Source organism: Corvus brachyrhynchos, unplaced genomic scaffold (genome assembly GCF_000691975.1).
Source record: "Corvus brachyrhynchos isolate BGI_N302 unplaced genomic scaffold, ASM69197v1 scaffold14, whole genome shotgun sequence".
NCBI lineage: Eukaryota > Metazoa > Chordata > Aves > Passeriformes > Corvidae > Corvus > Corvus brachyrhynchos.
This window is the reverse complement of record NW_008239110.1, coordinates 2,807,235-2,835,060: the sequence shown is the minus strand read 5'-3', so window position 1 is coordinate 2,835,060 and position 27,826 is coordinate 2,807,235. Positions and strand designations below refer to the sequence as shown.

The following is a 27,826-nucleotide window of genomic DNA, read 5'->3' as shown; positions in this document are numbered from 1 at the left end:
TTCAGTGGTACAAAGGTCTAAACGCATATACAGAAAAGATTAAAAAACCTTAATTAGACAAACCTGCTAAACTTTTGCAAACTTAACTAATTGATCTGTAGTAAGAATATACCTTTTGGTATTCCCAAATGTAGGGCGTTTTAGAGGTTTCCCATACCTAAATGCAGTAGCACAGTTGAAAATCTTTGGTCCTGGTGGCTCAGGTGACACTACTAGCCTGTTTCTGGTGCACAATAAGATGTCATTTTATTTCTGAACAGAATGGCTCACATGTTTGCAGTGTACGAATATTTGACTATTTTATGTTCATATGCTTTGTATGTGAAAACAAAAATCTGTTTTTATGAACAACACTGTTAAAAGACAAACTGTAAACTAAGCCCCAGCGTCTGTCTGATGCACAACTACAGTCCTTCAGTGAATTCACATTTGGATTTTGATTAAATGACTGGTGTGTCAAAATCTCTGAGGATTTTTTTTTAAAGTTTACTGGCAAATATCTATGCTTTAATTCTGTTCCTCATAGGACTTCTTGATTAATGACACAAACTTCCTATGAGAGACTTCCATCTTTATGGATTCTCCAATGTTTAATAGAGGGGTCAGCTTGCACTCCAATCTGTTGTCCCTCATAGGATAGAACACTTTAATCAGATTTGGAAGACTTTTTTATTTTCTTATAGTGTTTGAAATTGCTCAAAAACTTTTAGGGAATGTGCCAAGGGTAAATGATGACTGAAACCTTTCATAAGGGATATATATTAAGGAAGAGAAACATTTATTTTGATGAAGTTTTTCTGGTATGTTATGGTTGTAGCTCTGTAATAACTTACTTTGCAATAGCATTATGAAGAAAATCTTGATCTCTCAAATATTTAACACCACTGCTTAGAAGTGAGTGTGTCCCCTTTTCCTACAGATACAATTCATCATGTTCTGTAACTGATCTAGGACATTCCTAAGACTTCCTTCCTGACACGTTCATACTCCTTGTTACATAGTAGCTGACGTTAGACCGAGTCTAAAACTGCGTTCGCCAGGTTCGAATGTGTGGTTTGATCTTGTGCTTTCAAACTTGCTACATTCGATGAAACATTTCAATAGCAATAACAATAAAGCCACCTCTGTTTGTCTTTCCTAGTAAGCAACAGATGCGGGTGAAAGATCCATCAAGAACCAACCCTGAGAAGCCAAAGAGAAGCAAAAGGCCTAACAGGCCACAGGATGAGGACTCTTCAGATGATATTTCAGGTAAGTACATTAGGTGATGTTTGTCCTGAGGTTGAGGATTAATAACTTCCATGTTGACTGATGAAAACCACAAGTCATGGTACCATGAAATACTTTTCTTGCTTGAATTTATAACAGAAATATCCCCAGTCAAGTGTTTATGACATGATCAGCTGTTACGCTGCATGACTGCTCTGAAGGGCTGGAGAGTTGGTTGATCTTCGATGACAACCTCTTCAAAGCAGAATGGTCCTTTCCTCTCCATGTAAGGTCAAGCACGTGTGGCAGGAGGCTTCTTGGCTGAACAGGGAGCTTCCAGCTTAGCGCAGAGGGGAAAAAGAAGGGCAGAGAGGGTGGAGACAGGTTTGGGCTGCCCTTGCAGAGGTCTGGAGTGTGCAGGATTAGGGATTAGGTAAAGCAGCTTCAGTTAGATTTGGATCTGATGAGGGATGTGAAGAGTAAGATGAGCCTGTATGGATACAGTGACAGTAAAATGAAGACTAGGGTGAGTGCAAACCTCCTGTGTGAGGGGGCAGGGGTCCTAGGGACACAGGAGGAAGAGGCTGAGGAACTCAATTCTTCCTTTGCTTCTGTCTTCACATGTAAGCTCTGCACTAGATCCTCTTTGGCTCCTGACCTTAATGGGATACTTTGGGATATAAATATTGTCCAGAGTAGAAGATTGAGAGCTGTTAAACAGGCTGGATGTGCACGAGTCCATGGGGTCAGATGGGATGCATCTGAAGTTGCTGAGAAAACTGGTTGGTGTCATTGTGAGGCTGTGCTCTGCCATCTAGTCATGGCAGCAAAGTGAGGAGAGCAGTTGATATGCGGGATAGGTCTGCCATTCAGAGTGACTTAGACTGGCTGGAGAAATGGGCTGGCAGAAACTTCTCAGTGTTCAACAACGGCAAGTGGAGAGTTTGGCACCTGGGCATAACCACATGCAATTACAGGGTGGGAATTAATGGCTTGAAAGTAGCTTTGCAGAAAAGGTCCTGGGGGTCCTCATGCACACACTGAATAAAACCGAGCTGTGCTGTTTGTGCCTGCTATAGGCAGGATTGTATCAGTGAGAGTGCAGGGCAGGTGGGGGATTCTTTCCATGTTTTCCGCATTTGTGGGACTTCATTGGAAGAACTGTGTCCAGTTGTGGGCTCCCTCGTCCAAGAAAGGCTGACTTGTCAGAGTGAGGCCAATGGTTCACCCCCTCCACATTTTTAAGGAGATTGAGAACATGATGTGGGATGAGGGGCTGAAGCAAATGTCTTTGTTTAGCCAAAGGAGTGAAAGTGTAATTTCTTTCATTGACTGCCTGATGGTAGTTACAGAGAAGGCAGAACCAGATTCTTTTAGGAGGTCCACAATGAGAGGACTATAGGCAACAGACCAAATTTAGAGCATGGAAAATTTGACTAGGTGTGAGGAAATTTATTTTATTTTCACTCTGAGGGTGGTCAGACAGAAATCTGATTTTCCAGGGAGTTGGTGAAATCTCAGTCCTTGAAGATAGTCAACACTCAGCTGCACAAAACTATGAGCAAACAGATCTAAATTAGTAGTTGGGACTACTTTAGATGAGGGCTCGGACAAAATGGCCTTCAGAGGGTATGTCAAACCTAGGTTATTCTGTGACATAGTGGAATTTGTGCAAAAAAATATGACAGAGAAGAATGGTTGATATTCACATTCAGAATGAGCAGTTGTAGTAGGGATGCATGGGTATTTGAAAATCTTTCTTTATGGGTTGAAAAGAGGTCAAAAGCCTGTGTTATGTGCAAAAATAGATTTATGTATTATTTTATTGTCAAAAAAAGGGGAAATTAGTTTTGTACAAAAGTAATCCTTGTACTTTTGTACAAAGTAGTTTATCTGGTTTTAAGAGGTGGCATTTATTGACTTGAAAAGAATTTCCATTATGGAAAGACTGAAAAAGATTCCTTCATAAAATTCAGTATGTGAGGAGCAGCTGGCTGATCTTTCCTACTTTAATTCTGTGCTGATTTTTTTTTCCTAATGCTGAATTCGTTGAAGATTATGGTCTTTCAGCGTACATGTGCTGCCTTTCATAGCTATTATTTTTGATGGATGAAAGTGAGTCTGTGTTATTTTCTGTAGGCTTAACCTGCCAGCATGTGAGCCAAGCAGTGGATGTGCATCATGTGAAGAGAGCGGTGGCTCAGAGCGTGTGGTCAATCTGTGCGGAATGCCTGAAGGAGAGGCGCATGAGCGATGGTGAACCCGTGGCGCCTTCAGACATCTGGCTGTGTCTCAAATGTGGCTCTCAGGTACACAAGTGCACTCACTTTGCAGAGGTGGAGTTTCTAAAGGATACAACTGTTGTAGATCCTTGTCTGTTTGGCATCTCATTACCTCCAGAGGAACAGTGTGACATAAGTGCTTAGTTGTGAGAGTCCATGCTTCAGCTTCCTCAGGAAGTGGGATGTGACCTTATGTTCTTGTCTCATTTTTGGCAGAGTTTAGGGTTAGCTTTATGTGTCACGGTGAGGTGTGGCATGATTAGTAAGTGACAGTCCTGTCTTTTCTCTGTTCTTATCTGCATCCTGTTGCCACTTAGAGAGAATTGGCTCTGGGAACTATGTGGCTGCAAAATGCATCCGTTCAGCTGGCTCCTCTGCAGTTCCCACAAATAGGAATGAATGAATGAAAAACCAAACGTGTATTGCTGAATGAGCTTGTGCTGTGGACACTCAGTTGCTAGATTTGATTGAAACCAGGGAGAAAGGACTGTGCTGGAGTGAGAATGCTGCTTCTGTGGCATTAGACTGGATCAGTTATAATGTCAAATCATGGCCTCAGAGTTTAAAATGGTAGGTCCTCACCCCAACGGCTTGCACAGGTTTCTGCCCTGGGAGTGAAGTAAAGATTGATGCAGCAAAATTCAGTTTATGGTCATTGTCAGGCTTGATTCAGCCAATAGTTGCCTGGACAAAACATTTCACAATTTTCTTGGAATTTCAGTTGGTTTTACTATAGTAAGGACAGAAGCCAGCTCCTACCAGTATAATATGAACATACTTGATTGTGCAAAGAAACGTGCTATTCACAGGGTTCGGAAGATAGTTAACTAGATCTGAGGAGGACTCATATATCTTGTTTGAAAAATTCTAGTTAAGGAGGGCTTTTAAAAGGAGTTAATTCTGTCTGCTTCTTCATGCTGTTAAAAGCTTCTAAAATTTGTGCCTCATTCAGAGCCAGTCCTGAATCTAAGTCCCACTCTGTTAATACTTGAACAATTGCAAATGCTTTCTCTTGAAATTGCTGTTACAGAAATGGTGTGTTCGGAGCAGCTTTGTAGTACAAAGCACTTTATGTACTTTTTTCATTTGCTGTCTGGAATGCATTTGACATTCTTGAGCAGTGAGAGTTACCTATGCTGTCCTTTTTCTTGGTATTCTGTGGACTAAATATGCCATGTAGTTGTTTCATTCACAATTACTAGAGAATTCTTGCTTTTGTGAATGGTATAAATTTTTGTCTATTCGTATTTATTCAATACTTATCCAAAAGCTAGGAATTATTTCTATTCACTTAGAACAAACTTAATAAATCTCTATATTTTTAATTGATTTTTTCAAGTAGAGAAGATGAGAACGTTAACTCCTCTCAATCCTTAAGAATGCTAAACGAATAGGGCAGAATAGCTTCTTGTCTAATTTTGAAAAGTGGAGTTTTTGTAATTTATTTACTAATAACATAGTCTTTTCCTTCCCTTTTCCCACCCTTACTGGGTTGATGTTTCCATTTTTAGGGATGTAGTAAGAATTCGGAAGGCCAGCATTCTCTGAAACACTTCCAAACTGCACGCACAGAACCTCACTGCATCGTTATCAACCTAAGCACATGGATCATATGGTAAGAATCAGTCTGCAGGTGTTTGTGTGTGCTTGTGTGTAAGGACTTCACATGACTTAAAGTAGCTTCTTCTCATGATAAAGACTGATTATGACAGATAAAATTAATACTTTCTGTAGAGGAAGGGCAGGCTTTCTGGAGACAAAATACGTTGGTCCATTGCGTTCTCTGAAATTATTTAAATCTGTAACGACCACAGTGAATTGGGACTGATCTATAGAAGAGCGTATAAGAAATGAAGGAATTCAATTCTATTCCAATTTTTAGTGTGAAAAATTGAAACTGAGAGCTTAAGTAATTAGTGTGAGGTTGTTGGCAAATTTGCCAAAGCTGGGATGTGCATGCGGATAGCCCTGGATTCCAGTTTGTCTCTTCTTTTGTTTAGGTGTTATGAATGTGATGAAGAGCTGTCAACACATTGCAACAAAAAGGTTCTGGCTCAGATAGTTGACTTCCTTCAAAAACATGGTGCCAGGGCTGAACCAAGTAAGTTTGCACAAACAATTTTATCTGGAGATACCTGTAATGTACTGTCTCTAAAAATAAGCACTTCAGATTTTGAGTCCCATTAAAAATACAATTGAAAAATTATGTACAATGTGACCATAATGTAATTTATAATTGCAGAGCTACTTGGGGAAGTAATGCCTGTCAAAACATAATGTCACTTTTTTTCTCCAGTATGATTACATTTTAAAAATATTTTGGGCACTGTAGGACAGTGTTTCCAAATTTTGTCTTTAACAAAGAAAATTTACCATAGAAGAGTTGTTACCTTAAATAAGATAAGGCCACATAAATTAATGCATAAAAATATATCAAAGTGTACACTATACATTCACTATAAATAAATTTAATTTTATTGGTATGGATGTATCACAACTTAAATTTTTCAGATTTAAATTTGTTCTCCACAGTTAGCTAGATTTGTTTAAATGGATTTTCTAGTACTCTGTTGTTGGATGTAATGTCCCTTTCTGCTATTCAGTTTTAATTGATAAAATGTTCATTTCTATTAAGATAGTATTAAATTATTTTCTTGTATTAGGAGCCTAATATACCTTTTCAATATATGTGATAGTTGATAGAACTTTGTATGTGTGGCCTTCAGCTGTCTACTCTTGATAATGTCAACTTTATTCATCCCTACTGTAATGCACTTGGCAGCATTTCTGGCTTGTGACTCAGAGAGTGCATTGAATTCCAGATTTGCTTCTCAAAAACCACCTTGAGTAAATCAACTGGTTAGAAGTAAGAAAGGAGAAGGGTTGCCTTACTGAATGACACTAAGTATTCTTCTAGCTGCATGTGCATAAATCCTACTGGTTTTAAGAGGCATTACGTATTTTTTGAGGGATGAAGATGAAGGACTACTTAGAAATACGATATTTTGATGTAGTCACAGGTTGTATGTTAAATTATTCGATTTTAATAAATTGATATATTGCTACCTTTTGCATCTTTTTTCTTGGAGCAGTTAAAATACAGCATGTGATTTCACTTTTGTTCACAGCTTTAGTTTCAAATTTATGTGTAATAAATGGGTGTTGCAGCTTTCTTGCAGATGAAAATGCTCTGGTGTTTTTTCAGATAATGTAATGAAAACAATTTTATTCCATTACTGTACTGAGTGAGTGGTACAACTTTCTGAGTGATACAACTCTGTGCCTCATGGCTTAGATTCTTAATTCGTGAAACTTCAAAACATCTAAAGCTTTCAAATTATGAAGTTTAGACGTATTCTGTGAAATGTCTTAAAGTAAGCAACTAAAATTCCAAACTAACTCAGGAACAGTAAGTGTATTATAGCAGAGCAGGGTGGCATATGTATATGTTTCTGCTGTATATGCATTTGTGTTTAATTTTGATACTCAGTTTTGAAAACACATATATTTCATGTAAGTGTTTGCTGATATAACTGGGAACTTTGCTGTAACTGGAACCAAAATTATATATATTTTTTTGTTTAGGGCTTAGACATAGCCTTGCAGGGTGCCTGCCTTGGCAGCAAGAGGTCTGAACATGCCAGGGTTGCTCCTGCAGGGCAGTCACATCTCCTGCTCCATTCTGGGAAAGGGTTGAGGCTCAAGTGCAGGCTTGGATTCATGCATAAAGTGTGTGTGTGTACTTCCAGTGATGTTTTAAAGGTGGAAGTCTGTGACCCTTTCTACTCTGTCTGTGTTGAGCAGTTTGGATTGCATCCCTGAAAGCTCTGGAAACATGGGCCCAAAAATGATTAGTTGGGTTTTCCTAAGTGGCAAGGAAAAGACAGAAAAGCTCTTTGCCTGGGACAGTCTGTTGTTTTGGGCCAGGCTCCTTGCTGGAAGAGGCTGGAAAACAGCCGTGTGTTCATAAATGACTGGTGTGCATGGCAGGGAACTCCTGACCAGAATCGGCACTCCTGGTTCATTTTGATAAATGACAGACTTGGTACTTCCCCTACAGAAATCTATCTAAGGTTCTTTTCTTTTCATTAGACTACCTTTAGGGATTCTAAAAAAATAAAACCTGAAATTGAAATGAAATTCATGCTGTTGTCCAGAACACAGAAGTACAAGATGTATAGCTGTTAAAATTCACTCTGCTTTTGTTTTGGTTTAATTTTTTTCAGTGTAGCATTTTATTTCATGTTCCATTGATATTTTCAGTGTAACTGTCATTCTTTAAATTATTAGTTGGTGTAATTTTTAAAATTTATTTTGTATATTCACCCCTTAAAAACATAAGCTAATTAAAAAAAAAAGGAAAAATAACTTGTGAGAAACAAGTAGTGTAAAACTGACAGTTAATTCATATTTCTCACTTAAAAATCAATCTTGTGCTTTTTTCCCCACTGCTTTTCCATTTCTTTCTAAAAAAGCAGTCAAAGTGAAGACAGTTCTCATGGCAGAATGTGGCACTGTAACAACAATTCATCTTAGGTCTGGATTTCTTTCTGTTGTAACAACTGGTTGGCATGGTGCATCATTAAAATTCAAATAACATTGTGTAGAAATTTCTGTAGAAATGCAGTATGAACCTGGATTAAGTAGCAAGTGAGGGCTGCTAGGATTTTTTTTTTCAGTTCTCAGAAGTGCAGGATTCATTTAAAGATAAAATGATCAGTTGAAACATGTGAGGGAGGGTTATATAGATTTCCTAATTAATGCATCTTGGAAAATAAACAAAAGCAAAATGCTTGTCATTTGGTACTAATGTGGTGGAATAGTGTGGCAGCAGGATCCCTGCTTTTCACTCGGCCTCTCATAAAGATTCAACTTCACTTCAGCTGTAAAAATGTGCAAATTACATTACTACTACATGACTGACTTTTGTAATTACATTAAGCGATTGAGATAAATCCCAGTGCTGGGTTCCCAAAAGAATGCTTGCAGCTGTGTGATTTTCACATCTGATCCTATGGTTTGTTGTACCCAGCAATGCCTGCTCTTTTCTTTTTTTTCCCCCTTTTTTTTAGAGGAGTCTGTTTGGTTAAGAGGTCATGTTGGGCACAAGCTGGAAGAAAAAAGCAAGATTGCTTTCTAGGGTGTACCACCCAGAAATTTGTTTTGTGGAGAAGGTTAGCAGGCCACGATGATTTCCACAGAAAGGCAGGTGCAGTATTGTCTGTGTGGCACACTTGTGAGCTTCACATGGACATAATGCACATGTAGTACACAGGAACCATGCTGAGACATTGCAATCTGTGTGTCTGCTCATTTACTGGAGACAACAAATTGTTTTGCAGTCTTAAAAGTGAATCTGATGTGTATTTTCCTTTACAAAAGCCAAATTATGTGTCAGTGGAAACATAAGATTGCATACTTTTTATAGAGCAGTTAATTAAATTGATTTGTGTGGCAATAGAATGGGAAGGAAGAAGATATATTCTCGAATTTTGTAGTTAAATTTATTGTTGGGAAGGGGCAAGGAGAGAAATGAGATTTTGCTAGTAAGTTCAGCTGCCCGGATTTGCCAATAAGTGAAAGTTAGAAACTTGATTTTTATTTTGGTGGCTATAACTGATGTATAAAAATAGATATAATTTTACAGTACAAGTGAGAGTTACTGACTTGTATGGAAAAACAGGTAGTGTGATGAATAACTTTTCAGGTTTGCATTCTGCTGTGGATATTATCAGTTGACAAAAGATCATATTGAAAAAAATTGTATTCTTTCTTAAGTGACTTCTACTACATGTAGTTTGGAGTCATAGAAGACCATTCTATCTACTTAAAATTCACTAGCAAAATAAAACAGATTATGTTGTTTCTCTGAATCTTCTGAATCTGAAATACACTTTGGCAAAATGACATTTCTGTTATTGGTCAGAAATTTCTTTCAAATTTTCTTTTTTTTTTTAGTAAGCTCCTTGCAAAGGAATGAAAATTGAATCATCAACCACAAAAAAAAATTTAAGCATTCTGTCATTTTTAACCATGGATTCTTACCTTTCCTGTCCACTTATTTACTTGTGAGGTGTAACACAAGTCGTCTGAGCATCTGAGGGTCAAAAGCAGTCCTTGAACAGGTTGCTCTTTCACACTGTGCAGATGTCTTTTCTAGTTTATAACATTGTGGCAAGACTCAAAGAAATAAAATTACTGTTTATAATCTTTGATTTGCTAGGGTTGTAACACTGCAAGAGAAATTGGGCTTTTAAAATGTAAAGCTAGTGCCCATTTCAGAAGAAAACCAGGATGTTTTTCTAAGGGTTGGATTCTCATTGTTGTACAGTGTCAAAAAAAAATCTAAATGTTTTAGATAAAAAAGGAGTGCCAGACAATTTAGTAGCATTTTGTAGAACAGCATGATGAGAACTTGGTAAAAGAAAGGCAGTCTATTAACCTTGCTTTTACTGTGAAGACCTTCAGCTAAAGTACCAGAGTTGTATTCAATAGAAAAGGCTTGACCTTAGAATAAAAGTGCGTATTCCTGGAGCCCTTATTTTTAATTAAAAAAAAGATGTGTTGAAAAGATGAGCAAAAGTGCTTACTCCCCTGGCTGAAAGAAAAATTTGATGTCATTTATCTTCTTGCTTACATACCATCTGCACCCCCAGACACAGCTCAGTTTCCGCAAAGGCGCTACAGAAGTCCATGTGCGCTGCAAATGTTTGAAATGCTGGTAAAACAAATTGATAGGGAACCCACAATAAGTTTTCTTTTGCAAGCAGATGTGTCGGCACCGTGTGTGTTTGTACACCTGGTCCAGTAAGTGGCTCTGCTTTGTGCAATGAATCGTTGTCCATGTTAACGTTGGGCTTAGGAATCTCAGTCACTACCCATGAGGCTGGTACTGAGCAGCTGTGGGACAAAGCAGTGTTCCCTGCCTCCCGAGAGCTTATGAGACAGGACCACAGGTGAGCAGAGCAGGCACAAGAAAAACTGAAGAGAAGAGCAGCAAGAAAAGGGTGCTTTGCAGGCAAGAGCTGTAGCAGAGGAGCAGTTTCTGCTGCCCTTCTTCCCAGGGCTCTGGTGGGAAGGGGGTTTCTAGCATGGCGGAGAGCTGGGTGGTGTCAGGAAGCTTCACCAAGCATGAAGGCTGTGTCTCTGTACAAAAGCAGCTGTCTGAGAGCTGGAGGTGGGTATCGTGGTGGGACCAGAGGCAGGCACTGACCTGGTGCCTATGGAGAGGTGGTCAGTAGGGTGTGATGATCTGGATGGAGAGCTGGGCAATGGGTTTTGGCAGAGTGCTCAAGTAGGGTGTCTCTGTAGCCAGATACACTTTGTCAAAAGAAAAGAAGGTTCCGATGATCAAGGCACAACTTAAGTGAGAGTCTTCCTTTTATGGCTGGATTAGAAAGGTCACCTCTGCATGAAAACAGCAGAAAGAGTCTGACAGAGGGGCATGGTCTGAATGTGAGTCCCAGGCACAGTGGGGATGGACAGGTTTGCCTAGGGCCGATGTCCACACTACCTGAGAAAGGCAGAGAGCTTAAGGGTCACCATGTCAACTTTCTAAAAGATGAGTAAACTAATGACAGAAATCAGTCTGAATTTGATTACTTCTGTGCTTTTCACCTGCCTTGCTGTCATTAATGTTAACAAGGTCCTTTATAACAAATACTACTGCATGTGGATGGATGAGTTGGACTACATCTTTTATTCTGTTTGGCCAGGAGCTGAAGGTCCTTGTGGGCAGCAGCAGATGACAGCCATTTTGATGAAATCCTTCAGCTGGGATCCTTGTGTATATACTGGCTTAAAAGTCACTTTTCATACCCCAAAGCACGCCTGTTAAATTACAGGATTGCAAGACTGAAACGGCAAGGGTCCAGGAAACAGTTGTTCAGTGCAAATTCACTTTAAAAAATTACATATTAGCCTTTTGATTAATAACATGCTTGTAGCCTTGGGTTAATCTTGCAGAAGGACCCTCTAGCCCCAATCTGTAGAAGTATTAGCTATCACAGTCATTACCAGCATGTTCTATTAAGACTGACCAACTCTTCACATGTCAAGTAAGCATTCAGCTTCAGGCCTGTCTGTCATTTATCACTGAGCCAGGGACACTGAACAGAGCTAAATTAAAAACTGCTGTCCCTCCTCTGGCTCTGTATATGTACTTAAACATATCTGTGTGTTATAAGCAAGGCAGCAGATAATGGTTGTAATGGCAAAGCAGCGCTATTCTGTCAGGACTTTTTCACAGATACAAAAACATAGTAAAATGTCATGTGGATTGTGCTTTTAAAATTATTTCAAAATCAAGAGGCAGTAATTAAAACCTTCTGAATGGAAGGAGGTTCCTAACTTTGATACCAACATCCAGGCATTTTTCCGATTTCCTCTACTTCTCCTTATCCCTATACCAATTATCCAGCTTTGTGGCAATTGGATGTCTGGTTCTCATTTATTGTGTTTTGTAACTGTGTATTCATCCAGCTCTTATCACAAAGCTGGATGCTTCGGCTTTGTTTTCCCTCCCTGAAATAATTTATATGTAAGGTTCAGCAAATGGAACCTTGCTACTTGTGTGAAGCTGCCATTTAACCATGAAGTAAAATGCTTTTATCGAGTTTGCCCTGCAGATATGGTCCGCTGTGGCAGTGCTGTCCATATTTGGTGGCTGTGCAAGGAGAGCCAGGTGGTGCTGCAAAGCATAGCACAGTGAAGCGTGGACAGATCTAGGTTTGACATTTGTCATCCTGTACTGCTAAAGGGAAGAGAAAAATCTGCTTTTCCATATGCTTATGCTTTAATTTTTGCCTGCAGTTTTGTCCAGATGGCCTTGTGAACATTGTTTACTTTAAGATGCTGTCCCAGATGTTTTTGAATGCCGATGGATAAATGCAACAACTGTGGTATACTAATACACAAATCATTTCCACAATTTTGGCCTTTTTTTCCCCTCTTTTTTTTTTTTTTTTTAACCATCTCTTTTCCCCAGCACTACTCTGGATGGCCCACTTCTCTGAGGGGAAAACATCTCCAGTTATAATATTAAACTTCTGAGAGTGAGCAGTGCCTTTGAGTTGCAGATACTTGCAGCTCCCATTCCTATGCTGTGGTTTTCTGGAGCTCTGTGGGTGGACAAGCCTCAGACACTGTAGAATGTCCCTTCTAAGCATGCCAGTTAAAAGGTGTTGCTTCATGTAGCCCATAAAACAGTGACTGTTTCAGGGTATGAGCAGCTCATTTGTTGTTTGTTACATTCAAAAACACTTTCTTTGTCTGCTTTTTCAAGGAGAACTCGGTCTTTACTTTGTCCTTGTACTCTCTTAATTTTCCACCTGAGTGGAAAGGAGAGTAATTTAAAGCTGTGTAAGCACTGTTAACAAGAACATTCAAAAATATTTTTAAACAGCAAAGCACCTTTAACTCTGTTTTGAAAAACTCTGATACAATTTGGAAGAATAGTTGCACCTCGATGGCACTGTAGGGTGCAGGCAGACTGGGTCAGAAGCTTATTGCCAGATACAACAGATATTTGAATGACTTCTTTTTTATTTAATTATTGTTTTTTCATTTTCCAAGGAAGAAGGTATTTAGGAGTGTACATAAAAGAACCTTTTGGTATGAGAATTTCATTAACGTAAATAGGTCTGTTAGTTATTTCTCAAGAACACTTTAATGAGACTTCAATGTGAAACTCATTAGAACAAATACATGAATTCATATGTCAAGACAGAGATTGTAGCATCATGGTTCTTGGCATCTATTAAGTCCATAACTCGTTTACATTGACGTGCATTGTTAATCAATATTTAAGACACTGCAGATGTCAGTAATGTTCACATTTAGTCCTGCAACCATGACAATATGAAAGTTGCTAGTAGAATTCAAGGCTAAATATTGTTATCTCAAGTCTTTCTATTACCTCTAGGCTACAAGTTAATGACTGTCTAACTTTGCTGCCCCTCATCTATTTAAATAATAAGGGAAAAAGGGAATTATGTGGATGTTATAGCATAGTTTTATCAATTTTTTGTTACTTGAAATTAAAACACTAGCATTGTATGTATGTGGGTTGCATTAGCAATTCCTCAGGCTGTGACAAAAGAAGGTGGGTTGAGGAGCGAATGTAGGGATAATGAATCTGCTTGGGCTGTTGACAAGGCAGTTGGAATGGAACACTATAGTTGATAAAGACTTGCAGCATTCAGTGGTAACTTTCGGCTACCTCCATTCAGATGCACCAAAAAGCGGCCTTTCAGTGGTGTTTCTAGTGTGTCTAATGAACATATAACTCAGCTGCCTATTGCTAATAAATGAACTCAGTTTATTTATTGCTTGTGTAATTGTGGAAGTTACAGTCTTATAGGACAGTATGATTACGATGGAAGGTTTTGTTGAATGTATGTACTTGTTGAGGGCATTTTTTTTGCCCCCCAGGGCTTTATCTGATGATGTCTGTTTTTTTGGTTTTTTGGTTTTTTTAAGACTGCATACAGGAGCTTAGAGTATTATCAAGGTATCTTTCCACGTATGTTAAAATTAATAAACATAGTCATGAAAAGACTCAATTCATTAAACTATGCAATTATGTGGCCATATTAATCTGTAATTTAATTATAGGTTCATCAAAAATCATACGTCTTCGTGAAGAAAACAGTGAAACAAGTGAAATACTGAAAGGAAAAAGCTCTGGTAATGGTGCATCAGTTCCAGTTAAAGGGATAAATAATTTAGGAAATACATGCTTTTTTAATGCTGTCATGCAGGTAAGATGGAAAGATCATACCACTTTATCTTAATGGATTTCAGAAATACTACATCTGTATAATATCTATGGGCTTCTGAAAAGGTTCTGAGTGTTAGGAGTCTTCGTTCTGCTTTCTGAAAGTCCTTTACAAATTCTTTTTACTCCTTGCTATCCAAGGAGTATTTCCTGTTATAATAAAAAAGAATTCCTGGATCAGTAGCATTTTGCACAGTAATGAGACAAGTGAAAATGCCAAGTGTTTTATACACTGCATATATGTGTGGGTTGTACTCTAGCATATGGTTTTATCTGAAGTTCAGCATTATCAGTCATGACTAATGCAGGGTATTTACCATACTGGTCATATAAATAGTGGTACTTTGTGCATAATGTAAATTTCTGCACTCTGCTTTGGGATGATTTTAAACCCCTACAATGGATGCAGTTATAAAATTACTTCTATTGATTATGAGGTTTTTTCTGACTAGAATAAGAGGAATGAGCTATACTAATATACATCTGTTGATGTTAAGTGTACAGCCAATCTAATGTCCTCAAAAAAAGCAGCAGCCTTAGCGGGTTTTATATTGCACCATTCTGTTGCTTGTCAGCTGAGCAGAGACATCTCTATGTCTGCAGACAGGAGTGAACAAGTGAAAGAAAACTGCTACGAAGGTGTTCTGCACCGGTACACTTTACCTTGTGTTTATGATGTTGATTACAAAACTCATCAAAGAGATACTAAAATTACAAATCATTATCTGTCCATACTTAGGGCATCGTAGAAACCTAAGTGATCTGCAATCAGAGTTAACCAAAAATCAAGAAACAAAGCTGAGATATATTGAGTTGGTTTCACTCCTAAATTCAGGGAGGTAATACTTTTCAGTGTGCCAAAGCCTTTGTGCTTCATGGGGCATGATGAGAGGGACTGCAGAGTTTGAAAGAGGCAAATGGTTTCTAATAATAATGTCCTCATCATTAAAAAAAAAAAAATTAATCTTGTTCAACATAAACAACAAAGTTATTACTAGTGAACTATTTTGAAATTACAGAAAAAGAAATAGATACAATTTTAGATACAGCCAGATCAGTGATTTTTTTAGAACTCTTTCTAGAGGTCTGATCTAAACCTCAGTTATACATTATGAAATATATCTGGTTTTGTCTACCTCTGAATCTAGAATATATAACTAAAGAAACTGTGTATCTGAATAATCAGCATGTTTCTTGTGTATTTTTGGTTTTTTTCCTTTAAGAACTTGGCACAGACTCATGTACTAAATGAACTCATGTATGAGATAAAGGAGAAAGGAACAAAGTTAAAAATCTGTCATACTTCAGATTCTCAATTGGTAAGTATGCACTGAGAAATACAAATTTGGGAAAATGTGGGAAGAAGCTGGAGGACAGGAAATCACGTCACTGTTAAAAGCACACTGTTACTCTCCCATTTCCTTTGCATTTTAATTTTTTAGCTGGTTTATGTTGCCTGTGAACTGACTTCTTTTGCAAAAATCATTACTCAGCCGTGGAGGAGGAGGAAGAATTACTTGCTTTCACGTTTTGTCATATTGAAGTATCAAATAATGCCTGATCTCAAGAAAGAGCAGCAGGTTTATTTTTCTTTGCCATTTAATTTCTTCAGTATGAACATATGATAGAGGATATAGTCTGTTGGGCTCTAGAATGTGTCCATGAAATATTTTCCATCCCAACCCTTCATTGATAAGTCATGTAAAGTCTATTGCGTGCTTCACAGCCTGGGGGATTAAAATGAGAGGAGCGAAAATTTCAGTGAGAAACAAATTTCTTCTCCTCAAGCTCATTGCAGGCGTATGGGAAAGTGTCTCCTGTGGCTATTATCCAAAGAATATTCTGCTGTTCTGGTCATGTCTTAGAGACTTGGGGTTTCATTATATGTTGTTGGCAATAAAGATAATACCCCTTTCGCTCTGCTAGCTGAAGCAAATATTTTACAGAGGATTTTTTCTTAGTTTTTTCCTTTTTTCCCCTGCTGTTTGCTGTGAGCTTTCTGGTGGCAGTGAGGGTAGAAGAGTGGTATTCTGTTTCAGATACCTTTAAAATGATGAAGATTTCACTGTGTTGCTGTAGGTGATGTTTGTAGCTTCTCCAGACGAGAGCAGTGTGAAATTCACTGCATTGCTGTCTGTATTTCCTCCAGTGGCAGTTCTGAGCAGCAACATGTTTCACTAAGTTCTCCTGAGCCACAACAGAAGTCTGGAGCTTGTTTTTGCCCAAAGGCTTAGAAAGCCATTGGGGTGTTGGGTTATGCTTGATGTGTAACTTGCACAGCCATAAGGTTGAAAGATTTATTTTTAGTTTCATGACAATGCTTACAATGTAAATAAGGTCTTTGGAGCAAAGACTGTGTTTTCTGGTCTTTATATGCCAATGCAGAATTAGACTGCTGCAGTAGTCTAATTAATAGTAATGTAGAAACCTGTAGCTTCCTGCTTGGTAAGGGGCCTTTTCCCACCTTTTGATAGTGTATATAAAGCACGTACTTTATATCTGCGTGCGTCCATCGGGCTTACGTTTTGTGTGGATCTGCTCTCTGGACAAGGCATCGTCTCCAACTGTTCATCTGGCACTTGTTATCTGTTTTTCTGAGAGTCAGGTCAGCTGGTAGGGAACACTGTGGGCACATACGAACCTTGGAGTGCTGGTGGTGTGCGGCCATTGAGACCGCATTGAGACCATTGCTTACCTGGTGTGTAAGCAATGCAGGACTATCTTCTGCTTTAAGACTGGCTTGAGTGGCTGCTGGCTGGATCTTTTCAAACCCAGCAGTGCCGGTGGGGTAAATGTTATATCAAGAGGGGCTGTGCGGGATGCACCCTGTGCCTGTCTCACAGTGCCATATGGGGAATGTGTGGGATCTGCCTTCATCTCTTGCTGGGAACCACTGCTGGTACCTTCACAGCACCTGGTTCACGGAGGAACAGGGTGCGTTTCTGTGGCTATGGATGTGTGGAAATTTCAGTGTGTAGCTCACAGATCAGAGAAGCTGGACACCCCGTTCCTAAGGCTGGGTAACAGAGAGCCACTGAGCACAATCTTATGCTGGCCCACTGCGGTCGTCACCTGGGTTGTCACTCCAGTTGAATTTCAGTGCATGTTGGGCGTAAGAGTAAAGCAGGTAATACAAAGGTTGTCTGTTTTTGTGAGAATGAGACCAGCTCATTGACATGCCTGTTTGCAAAGCTATTGGTTACCACCAATTTGCTCAACAAGAATTGTTTGGTTTTGTGACTCTTATTCCTTAAATAATAAGCCTGCTCTTAAACTATTTCAATCAAATAGGTGACATCAACATTTAAAAAAAACACCCTGAAACACTGTTAAGACTGAAAGATACATTGCTCATTATCATGTGTGTAGTAACTCGAACAAGTCTTGTGTCATCACCTTTGAAATCTGATGCGTAATTTACCTTTGTTTTAGGATCCTTTGGTGGTAAACCTTTCCAGCCCGGGACCTTTGACTTCAGCAATGTTCTTGTTCCTTCACAGCATGAGGGAGGCTGGAAAAGGTCCTCTTTCTCCCAAAGTGCTGTTCAGCCAGCTTTGTCAAAAGTATGTATTGTCAGTATCTTTCACTTATTCTTTTAATTTCCAGTGATGTGTTTCTAAGGGTGCAATGTCTGTTGTCCTTTCTAAAGAAGCTGTTAGATTTTTACTGGGCAGTCCAGAAAACAGCTTGTTCATGTTTTAAAGTTGCAGGACTCCTTGTTGCATGCCAGGGTTGTACCTGCTCTTCCCATAATGTGTGGCCCAGTTCATAACCATGGACATTGAATTGGCTTCAAACTGAGTGTGAGGGGGCAGAAGAGGGCATGGTAAAACTAAAGAACATAGGACTACCTTCCAGGTTTTGTGTTTATTAGCATAAAGCTGTGCAAACACTGCAAAGTGTGTGTAGGTATTTTGTAAAAAAGAGTAAGATTTTAAAATGGGGAACCTCTGCTATGATGTCTAACCTTGGCATCAATTCAAAATTAGAAAGGGTCTAGCAAGTAAGGACTCGAAGCAGTACTGAAATGGCATATGGCTCCAGATTGCAAAGAGCTTACAAACCCTAAAGAAGCTCCAGTTCCTTGGTGTGGAAAATGTTTACAGTGGTGCTTTGTAGGTACTTTCAATGATGATGCAAACATTCTTGCTTTTCAAAACACCTGTAGAAGACCTACTTAAAAGTTGATACAAATATTTAAACGTTGACTTTAAAGTAACAGAATCTGTAGAAGCAGAGTAGCTGAGGATGGTATATATTAATCTCATATTTAAAAAAGAATAATATTGCATGATAATTTACTTGCTACATTATTGTTGCAAGGAACTTTAAGCAACTTTAAATTGCAGCCTCCTACCATGGTGTTCCAGGACAACCTTACTGAGCATTTTTTTTGCAGGAATGGATTTAAAAAGCTTTTAGACTAGAGCAGGGACAATTTAATTCTGTAAAGAAATAAGTCATTGCCTTTTCTTTATCCTCAAAATTCCGCTTCAGAAATGTAATATTATATTTTTCCTATTGTACTTGTCTCCCTTTTGATTCTTTTGAGCTGTAAAAGGAAATGTGTGTAAAGTGACCTTACAGCATTTTTGAGTCAAACAGCAGTGTTCTTTGTTTAGCATTATCTACCTGGAAGAAAAATATATAGGGAAAAAAACTATATTGTTTTCTCACTCCTCCTCCTTGTGTTTTGAGGCTGTCTCAAAAAATGTGATTGTAAGAATTAAATTTGGCTGAGAAATGGAAGGGAAATGATTGAATAACAATAGTAGTTCTTTCCCAGTAAGTATTAAGGATCAAAGGGAAAAGATGATGTAAAACATGTTTTGAAGCTCACCTTAGCAAATTCATTGTGAAATAATCACAATGCAGTTCACTTCAGATGGCATGGCATTTTTAAAAGTGACAGGTATTTTGTATCTGCTCTGTGTGTATTTGTGTAGTCATCACACGATGTCAGTGTTAAATCTCAGCTATCTAGTTGTTCTTCTGTTGTTGTCTTTTGATCATTAAGATGTGCATACACTTTAACTAGCAGCTAAAATGGAAACATTTTAATGTGGTCAGCAGACTTTTGGTGTTTAGACATGTATCTGCCAGCTCCTACCATCCCTTGCCTTCATCCCTACTTCTTACTTCTGTTATCCTTGCAGAACACCACGTAGTTACAAACCCTTTACTAGCCCTGCTATCGATAGCAAAAGTGTCAGCCACGTCCTGTTAGTGAGAAGTTAGGTGTTTGGGGGCAGTAAGGGGCTGGACAGGTATGACAGAAGGTTTTGGTCTTTGGATTGTTTATAATTGTTGGTGACATAAGCAAGAAAGGGGGTGGTTCCAGAAAATTCAGCGGTGTGCAATGGTAAAAGTAGGAGAATGAGAAATCTTTATCTTTGCCAACTTAATGTATTTACTATTTATTAGCTTTAACAGTATGAATGCAGTGTTCTGTCATGCCATTTTTACAAAGCCTTTTTTCCCCTTTTTTTTAAAGTTGGCTTTCTGTTCTTCAGCAAGGTTGAAATGCAAGAGAGCACAGAGCAAGATTGCAGGAGTTTCAGCTAGGAAGAAGTCTGTGTTACTGCAGCATCCTCTGCTTCTTGAATGCTGCCAAGAGGTCATGCTAATAAAGTAATCCTAGAGGCAGGCACTACTTGTGGTCTTCACATTGCATTAGCATGAACTCTTTTTATTCAACAAGCAAACTTCAAACAACAAGTTTCCTAAAGAGATGACAGGATGAATGTGTAAAAGGGTGTCTACTACAGTGACACAAAATGACGGAGATACATCAGAGAAAGACAAGTCAGTTAACTACCGGGGAGGAGGGCATGGGGGAGGCATTCTAATACTAATGTTTTGGGTTTATATACATTACATAAAAGCTTGCTGACTCCAGTTGCAACCGTTTTTCTTTCTAAATTCATTCTTTCCCCATCACAGATCTTGTCTCAGTACAAGTGTAAAGCATATGACCATACCTTTCTTCGGTAAGGAATTTATGGAGGAGATTGTACAGATAGTGTAGGATGGAAAAGGCTGCAGACACTGCCTTGTTCAGCTGCAGCTCTGGCATGTCCGAGTGGGATCCCAAAACCTGCAAGTGGATACACGTTCACTGCTCAAAAGCAGTAAGAGAAGTGGAACACAGTCATTTTCAGCTGCAAACTGCTTCTTCAAGAGTCTGAGGAGATCATGGTGTGAAGTTCATAATCTTGTGTTTGAAAGGGCATTTGTGGTGCTCTTTTTTTTATTAAATAACAAAAGAAAAAAATGATATTGAGTGTTAATTTTATCAAGTGGTGGAGTAGCCAGGTTGAAGAAGGGGAGAAGAAGAAAAGGAATGGATGAGTCTTTCTATAGCAACTGTTTAGCGTCTGGTACTAATTCATCCACTGTTAATTTTGTTAGTGTTGCAGCTGTCAGATGTTTTGCAAGGACAGATTGTGAGCATAGCTACGGGGCCCTTCTGTTGGTTTTCCACTATGCTGAATATCAGGACTGCAGATTTCTGACTTATCTGGAGACTTAGTGACTAATGCAACACTGATGTATTAAGAGGACATACATTTTATTTCCTTTATTTTTTATGATTGAATAATTTTATTGGTGGAAGAAAGCTTAGCTTTGCCTAGCAAGTAAATGTTGCAGCATATAAGTGATGAGTCCAGAAAGGAGTTACAGAATTTAGCTGCTTCAAACCTCCATCAAATAATAATTAATAGAGATATTTTATTGCTACATTAACATGCAGGAAAAAATGCTTCCCTAACAAAGATTTTATTGGTGTTCACAAAATCTACATATGTCTTCCTTCTCCAAAGACTATTCATCTTTCCTTCTCATGAGCAGAAAATAGAACTGAAGGCAGAGGTGGTACTGGCAGAATGGAGGTCATGTGTGGTTAAGACTGTTAATATTAACAGAACTATAGTTTTGGAGGGGAAACCTAAACAATTCCACATTTATCACTTCTGAGAGGAAATGCTGAGGAAAACTAAGGTAATGTTATACAAGATACAAGACATAAAGGAAACAGGATTTTTCTCATTAATTAAGGAGTCTTTCTGAGTCTTTGCTGTCGGCAAAATAATATTTCTGTGGGAAAAATATCTTGATTTTTTGCTTGCTTATTTTTCCCATATGACTTCTACCATTTAAGTATAATAGCAGCAGAACACACAGTTGATGTTATGAATTATTTTGTGTCTCTGTCATGCCTCTGTGTGCCTTGCTTGGTGGTGCTGTGTCATGTTCAGGAGATCTGACAGAGGAGATTACAGCTTCTCTGCGCAGCAACAGTTGAGAGATTGCATGTCTTTTTTTTCAGCAAACTTTGACAAAGTTTTCATAATTTTAGGAACAAGTTTATGAGTGCAAAGTAGACAAATTGCATGTAAAAGTGTGTGTTGGCAGAAATCATCTGCATGTGTTCCTGAGCTTTATGTTCACTTCTACTCAGGAGGAAGACCTGTGTAGCACTTTGGAGAACACAAGTATTTTCAATGTGTGGTATTGGTGAGCTCTGTAAGCAAAGGTTATAGATAAAATGAAGAAATAAATTTTTTAGGTACATTGGAGGTGTATTCTCTATTTGGGTTAACCAGAATTTGGCAGAGGTAACAAAAATAGGAAGCTTTATGTCAATAGGGACTTGAATATTAGGAGTTTAGGCAGGAGAGAACATGAAAAGAAGACGTGACAGCAAGAGAAGACAATGAATGATAGAAGATAAATTAGTTGTGCTTCTTTAACTGCCCTTGTAAGAGTTCAAGGAGCTGTCTGTGAAACTGAAAGGCAACAGATTTAGAGCCAGGGGAAAAAAAAAAAAGAAGAGTAGTTTTTTAAACATTTTATAGGGTTAACCTGTGGAACTTGCTGTCACAGAGCGCTGTTGGAAATCTTAAAGGAAGAAAGAATTGATCTGGTGCATTGCAAGAAAGTGGAGGTATCTCATTTTCCCTTTTGGCGGAAGGTGAGACAAAAAAGATGAAATAAATCACCCAGAACATCCAAAGGAGAGCTAAGTGCTGTCTATCCATGCCCTTGAGATAATACAGTTGTGCCTGGTGTTATCTGTTACTTACATGTGGGGCCAAGCCCTTGTTTGGTTGGGCTCCTCCCAAGCACCTCCTACCAAGAAGAACTCTGTAGTGTATGTACTGCATTAAAGGATTCTTGTGCATGTTGCCCTACTGGAAAAAATCAAATAGTATGTTCTGTTTTCTGTTTCCAAGCACTTATTGTTGTTTCTAAAGTTTTCCAGGGTATTAGGCTATCTTCTGCACAAAGATAGTAATCCTTGAAAGGATGATTTTGGAGAAGATTTTTTTAGATACAGTAAAAGTATGTCGGCTTTGTGCAGTACGATTGAATGACTTTAATTGTATCCCAGTTCTGCTTTTAAATCATAGCTTAATTTCCCTCAAATGAATATAATATAGGAATTAAAACTATTAGTTTTTTTTTTCTTTGAAATACTATGTTACTATGTAGTTTTTGTTACTACAGCATTCTAGGAAGTAGATCATAATGAAAAGTATTTCTTTAACTGACAGTCAAGCAATTATAACTGGTCTCCAGATGAGCAACGAGAGGCTAGATAAGTAGCATGCATGTAGATGTCACAGTTGTCCTTCACCACTTATGGCCATTAGCAGGAGTTCAACCTGTTCTGTCATTATCCTGCTGACACTGTACAACAGGTTGTATCGCATTGGCACTGGCTTCCATATGTCAGCACATCTGTGAGCGGTCAACTCAACCAACCATCTCCAAGTCCCTCACTTTTGCCAAGGATATTGCTTGAAGCATATTTTCAAGGAGACGAGAGCACACATCTTTTAGTTGTCAGATTTCTGTGTATCAGCATGGATTAATTCCTTTTTCTTCTCTAATACTGGTTTTTAAGTGTAGGAAGTTTCCAGTAAATGCATTGTGAGGTGTGAAATTCCCTCCCTCCTTTTTATTGTTATTTTTTGGTTTCCTCTTGTGGTTTCCCCCCCAAAACAAATGCATTAATCTCAAATGTTTTTCCACAAAACATGAGATATTTAGAATTATATGCAACATTACATAGTATGCTATGTACATGAATGACAGATTAACTATATCTTAAGCAGTGTTAACAATGACATCATTTGTCAGTCCAAGTAAATGACTCAACCTTACAGGGAATCTTTACAAGTCACTTCACTTCACTTTTAAAGTGGTAGCTGTTACATTCCCATCATCCTTGTTTCCATTAAAATTCAGGCATATAGATTTAGTACAGGCCCTGAGAAGCCTAAATAATCTTGTACTTGTAAATGCACTATATTCTAATAAAATGAAAAAAAACCAAAACAAAAAATGAAAAACTCCTGTGGCTGAATTAATTTCCTCCCCTCTTAATTTAAACTGATAAAATTGTGTGAAACATGCAGGTAAATTATTTTACTTTGAAATACAAATTAGTAAATTAATTTTCCTCTGAAATGATTATTGTATACTGATCAGTGAGAGGTTGCACTGCAAATCATAGGCAGTAACAAGAAGTGTGTGTGGGCATTTTCCTTATTTGCATTGAATATTTAGCTCTGTGAGGTGTCTCTGCAGTGAAAGAAAACCCTCCTGTAACAGTGATGGAGTTTTTGCTTGGTCCTTTGTCAAGCAATTATTAATTTTTCTTCCTTTGTACTGTAGTGTCTCTTACAGAGGTCTCGCTTTTGTGGCCAAAAAATAATAAAATCCCTATAGTACCAGGATCCAGAATGTGTATACATGGAAGGTTTTTTTGCTATACTGGAGCTATTAATGTGCCTATACTGCAGAAGATGGGCTGAATATACTCATTGATTCTCACTGCCACAGGAAAACAAGAAATTTCTCATAAGTTAATGATAATACTATGGCTAACTAACCAGATTTCTCAGAATTGAACTGATTTTGCCATCTGGGTTAAAAAAAAAGCTTTTTCAGATTCCTAGACATTCAATGAGAGAAACTGTGCATGCATACAAACCTGTGAATGCAGCTACATATGTTATTTATTGTTTAAATGTATATTGAGTGTTTTATTGGAGCCAGAATAAAGGTTCAGTGCTTTTAAGAAAGTATTTGCAATTTATAATCAAAATTATTAGAAATAAAACATGTGATTTCAATAGAAGAAAAGACTGAATTTTAGGAATATCAAACAAAATATTTAATTTCTAAGATTATTTTAATTTTTAAATTTGAAATTAATTTTTGAGGTTGACTTGCTTGTGAAAGAAAAATTCACTTTCAAAAGAATGCTTAAAAAAGTCTGATACTGATTCCAGATTTTATAGTCTTACAGTACAGTAGCATCATTAAATCATTTTAAACTAGGGATATTGTCAACTTTCTGTCAAAAACTGGATATGAAGTGCAATGTGAAATTATCCTATCCTATTTAAATGTGAACATGTTGTTTTGCATACGCAGGTCCAGATCTGTTCCACTTAATTTTAGGCACTGACCTTACATATCTGCCTTGTCACTTTCAATCATTCTCGAGTTACACCCCAAAGTGCCTCCAAGGAGCCGTTCAAAACGGAGACCCCTGTATCACTATCGTGCCTGTAGCCTATGTCTGCTGTGCCCTAACTTGGCATCTTGACACCTTGCCCAGCTTTAGATTTTACTGTTGCAGGCACGTTGCACATCTGGTGTGTTTTCTGGTCACCTTTAATTACTGCTGTCCATGAGCACAAACTTCCAAGGCAAATCTGAGCAGCTTTAGAGTATGAGTGGGATGGAAGCCTCACTCACTCTCAAGAACCCTCAACAGCTTTGCTGGGCATGTGAGATCATTGTGCCAGGGGAAATACCAATATATATTTGCAGCTCTGTGTGCTGATTAGCCACAGCACACAATCCACAGCTCAAAGTGAAAACTGGCTCAATGTGTGTTTAATAAAATTGAGGAGCTGAGTGAGTGGTTGGTTTTTCTGGCTGCTCTGCCAGTTTAATAAAATTCCTGTTTGAGCTGTGCTAATCCAATTGTCCCGGTGCTAGGTTTTGGAAGGGGTGCACATGGTTAGGCCTGCATGTGCTCACCTCAGTCTGCAACAAGAGTCACAGCTGCCATTTGGTGGCATTACTGGAAATTCAGAAACCCACCTGTTGCAATCCTGAGTAACTTGCTCTAGAGGACTCTGCTTGGGCAGGGAGGTTGGGTTAGGTGACCTCCAGTGGTCCCTTCCAACTCCTTGTGATTCTGTGGAATCTCATTTTAGATCAGGTAGTTCAAGACTGTAATTAAAGATCTAAAGGGTAACCTGCCTGGAAAGACAGGTATTTGGCTAGTCAATTGCAGTGAATGTGAATAGAGATGTGGTAATAGTGAATATTTACACAGCCTCATTTGGGATTGCAAGAACCTGAAGATTCAAATTGTTTATTAGAAGCCTTCTAGCTGTCGTTATCTTTGTAAGGAGAACACCTTAAGGATCTATCCATGTACTCATAAGTTCTTTTTTTCTAATTTCTATGTAATCCGTGCCTGAAAAATATGATCTTTAGAATACATTTAGATGCTCTGAATAGTAAAAAAATAATTCAACAGTTCTTTAATAGTAGTGATTGATACTACTGAATGGCTGTCTCAGAGCAGATGCAACATTACCCCTGTGCAGTTGCCTAAAACATCACCAGTGTAAATGGGAGCATAGTCAGAAACAGATGTTTTTCCTCTTTTGGCTTCTGAGGATCATGTGGATGCTGCCAGTGATCTAAAAGGACTGTTTATGCACATCTGAGATTTCTCCTCAAATGAGAAAAGGGTGAGATAGCAAAGGAGGTTAAGCACTTGGAAAATCTTCTTTCTCTCTCTTCCATGACATTGGGAATGTCTGGTGGTACAGATGTACTGGGGTAGTCTGTCAGGAAAGAGCTGCTAGCATGGATGAGACTCTACTGGCAAATCTGTATTTTAGGCAAGCCATACTCCATAAAGTCAAACTGCAACCCAGGTTAAAGTGCAGCCTTGCTGATGAAATTGCCTGCCACATCAGGAGCTTCCTAAAGCCCCATGAGGTCCAGCAGGGATTGTACCTATTTGTACCCTGGCACCCAACAGGTGTCTGATGTTGACATTGTCTTGTTAAGAACCTCCCAAGATAATTTAAAATTCTTTACTGTTTCTCTCATAGGGCTCCTCGATTTAAGGGATTCCAGCAGCAGGACAGCCAGGAGCTTCTGCACTATCTGTTGGATGCAATCAGGATTGAGGAGACAAAAGTAACGTCTTTGTGTGTCTTTTAAAAGTGAAATACCAGTCATTGCTTCAATGTTCTTCATGTTCCCAGTGTTTTAAAGATGTACTTAATGGAGTAGGAGTGTCTATTTTCACTGTCTTGAGAAAAATATATTTTTTTGAAAGATATTTAATTATGTTCATGTTGATTTGTTAAGATAGTTGATTGGAATGAAAGTTTCAGTTAGTAGTAGTAGGAGTATTGTAAGTAGAACATGACAACTTTAGGAATCCGAGTTGTTTGCCTTTACAAAAAGGAAAAGGGGGGGAAAAAAGGACATCTGAGATGTCAAGAAAATAAAGGTAGGACCTCTGTGTTAGCTGACAAAGTGAATTTAAAGCTTTGGAACAAAAATTAACAGTTCTTAGCTATGGCCCTGCCCACAATTTTAACTGAAAATTTTCACTGAAAATTGTGGGAGAAAAAAAATCATGCAAAGTTTCTTGTGTCTCTTGAAAGTGTGAGGAACTCCTTGTTTTATCAGCAAGGTGCTGCTTTTCATTGCTTAAAATCTACATTCAAGTATGTGAAGAATAGAAGCAGTTTGTTATATTGAAAACATCCCTGTGTGAATTTTGTTTATTTTCCTTCATTATTTATGTTTCCTGCATTGTTCACGCAAGAAAGGGTGTGTTTGGTTGCTATTTTGACCATATCAGATTTAATCTATCTGACTTAGTCTTGGACCCTTCTTTTCAGATGATACTTTGTGGTAAATAGCCTTTTCTAGGCCTCCTCTAAAGGAAGGCCTTAAATCTTGTACTGAGCAGAGTACTTCCTCTTCCCTTTCACTTAGTAACCTGATGAATGTCATGATCTTGAGCTGAATTATCTCACAGATAAGATGTAAAGCTGTGTCTGAGCCCAGTTCCTGGCACTACAGTACTGCTGAACAAGTCCCCATCCTGCCAGAATACTAATATTTATTGGTCTTGTCAGCAGCATTCTTGATTATAAACAGAACTGAACTGCAAGAAAAAACAGTTAAACCTTGACACTGTCACACTTAGAAAATGATGTCTGGAACAGGGTACACAACAGAAGCAGCTGATTTCTTTAGAAAACAGTTGCTATGTTTTTGCAGCAGAGGGAAAGTTTATTATTTTATTTTTTGATTTTCGTGTAATAAAAGGTGAAAACTATATTTTCTTGACAAAGGAGGATTCACAGAAAGCAGGATTATTACAACAAGCTGCTTTTGCAGGAGGTGCTTGTGCTTTCCCCTCAAGTCAGTCTCCTGTCAGCTTCACCAGCGGATGTGCCATCATTGCAGTAACCTGCATTACCATTTGCCT

The 27,826-nt window shown here is 38.4% G+C and overlaps 1 protein-coding gene across 2 annotated transcripts in view; it reads left to right on the top strand.

Moving 5' to 3' along the window:
- Positions 1–1,141: 1,141 nt before the first annotated feature.
- The window catches only part of USP45 (ubiquitin specific peptidase 45), a 44,581-nt gene continuing 17,896 nt past the window's right edge, over positions 1,142–27,826 (top strand). For both annotated transcript variants that reach the window (XM_017739506.1, XM_008637738.2), the window contains exons 1-8: positions 1,142–1,251; positions 3,349–3,518; positions 5,003–5,106; positions 5,492–5,592; positions 14,106–14,251; positions 15,492–15,587; positions 17,701–17,831; positions 26,427–26,514. In XM_017739506.1, coding sequence (XP_017594995.1) covers positions 1,152–1,251; positions 3,349–3,518; positions 5,003–5,106; positions 5,492–5,592; positions 14,106–14,251; positions 15,492–15,587; positions 17,701–17,831; positions 26,427–26,514 — 936 coding nt within the window. In that variant the 5' untranslated portion in view covers positions 1,142–1,151. The remainder of the gene's footprint in view (positions 1,252–3,348; positions 3,519–5,002; positions 5,107–5,491; positions 5,593–14,105; positions 14,252–15,491; positions 15,588–17,700; positions 17,832–26,426; positions 26,515–27,826) is intronic.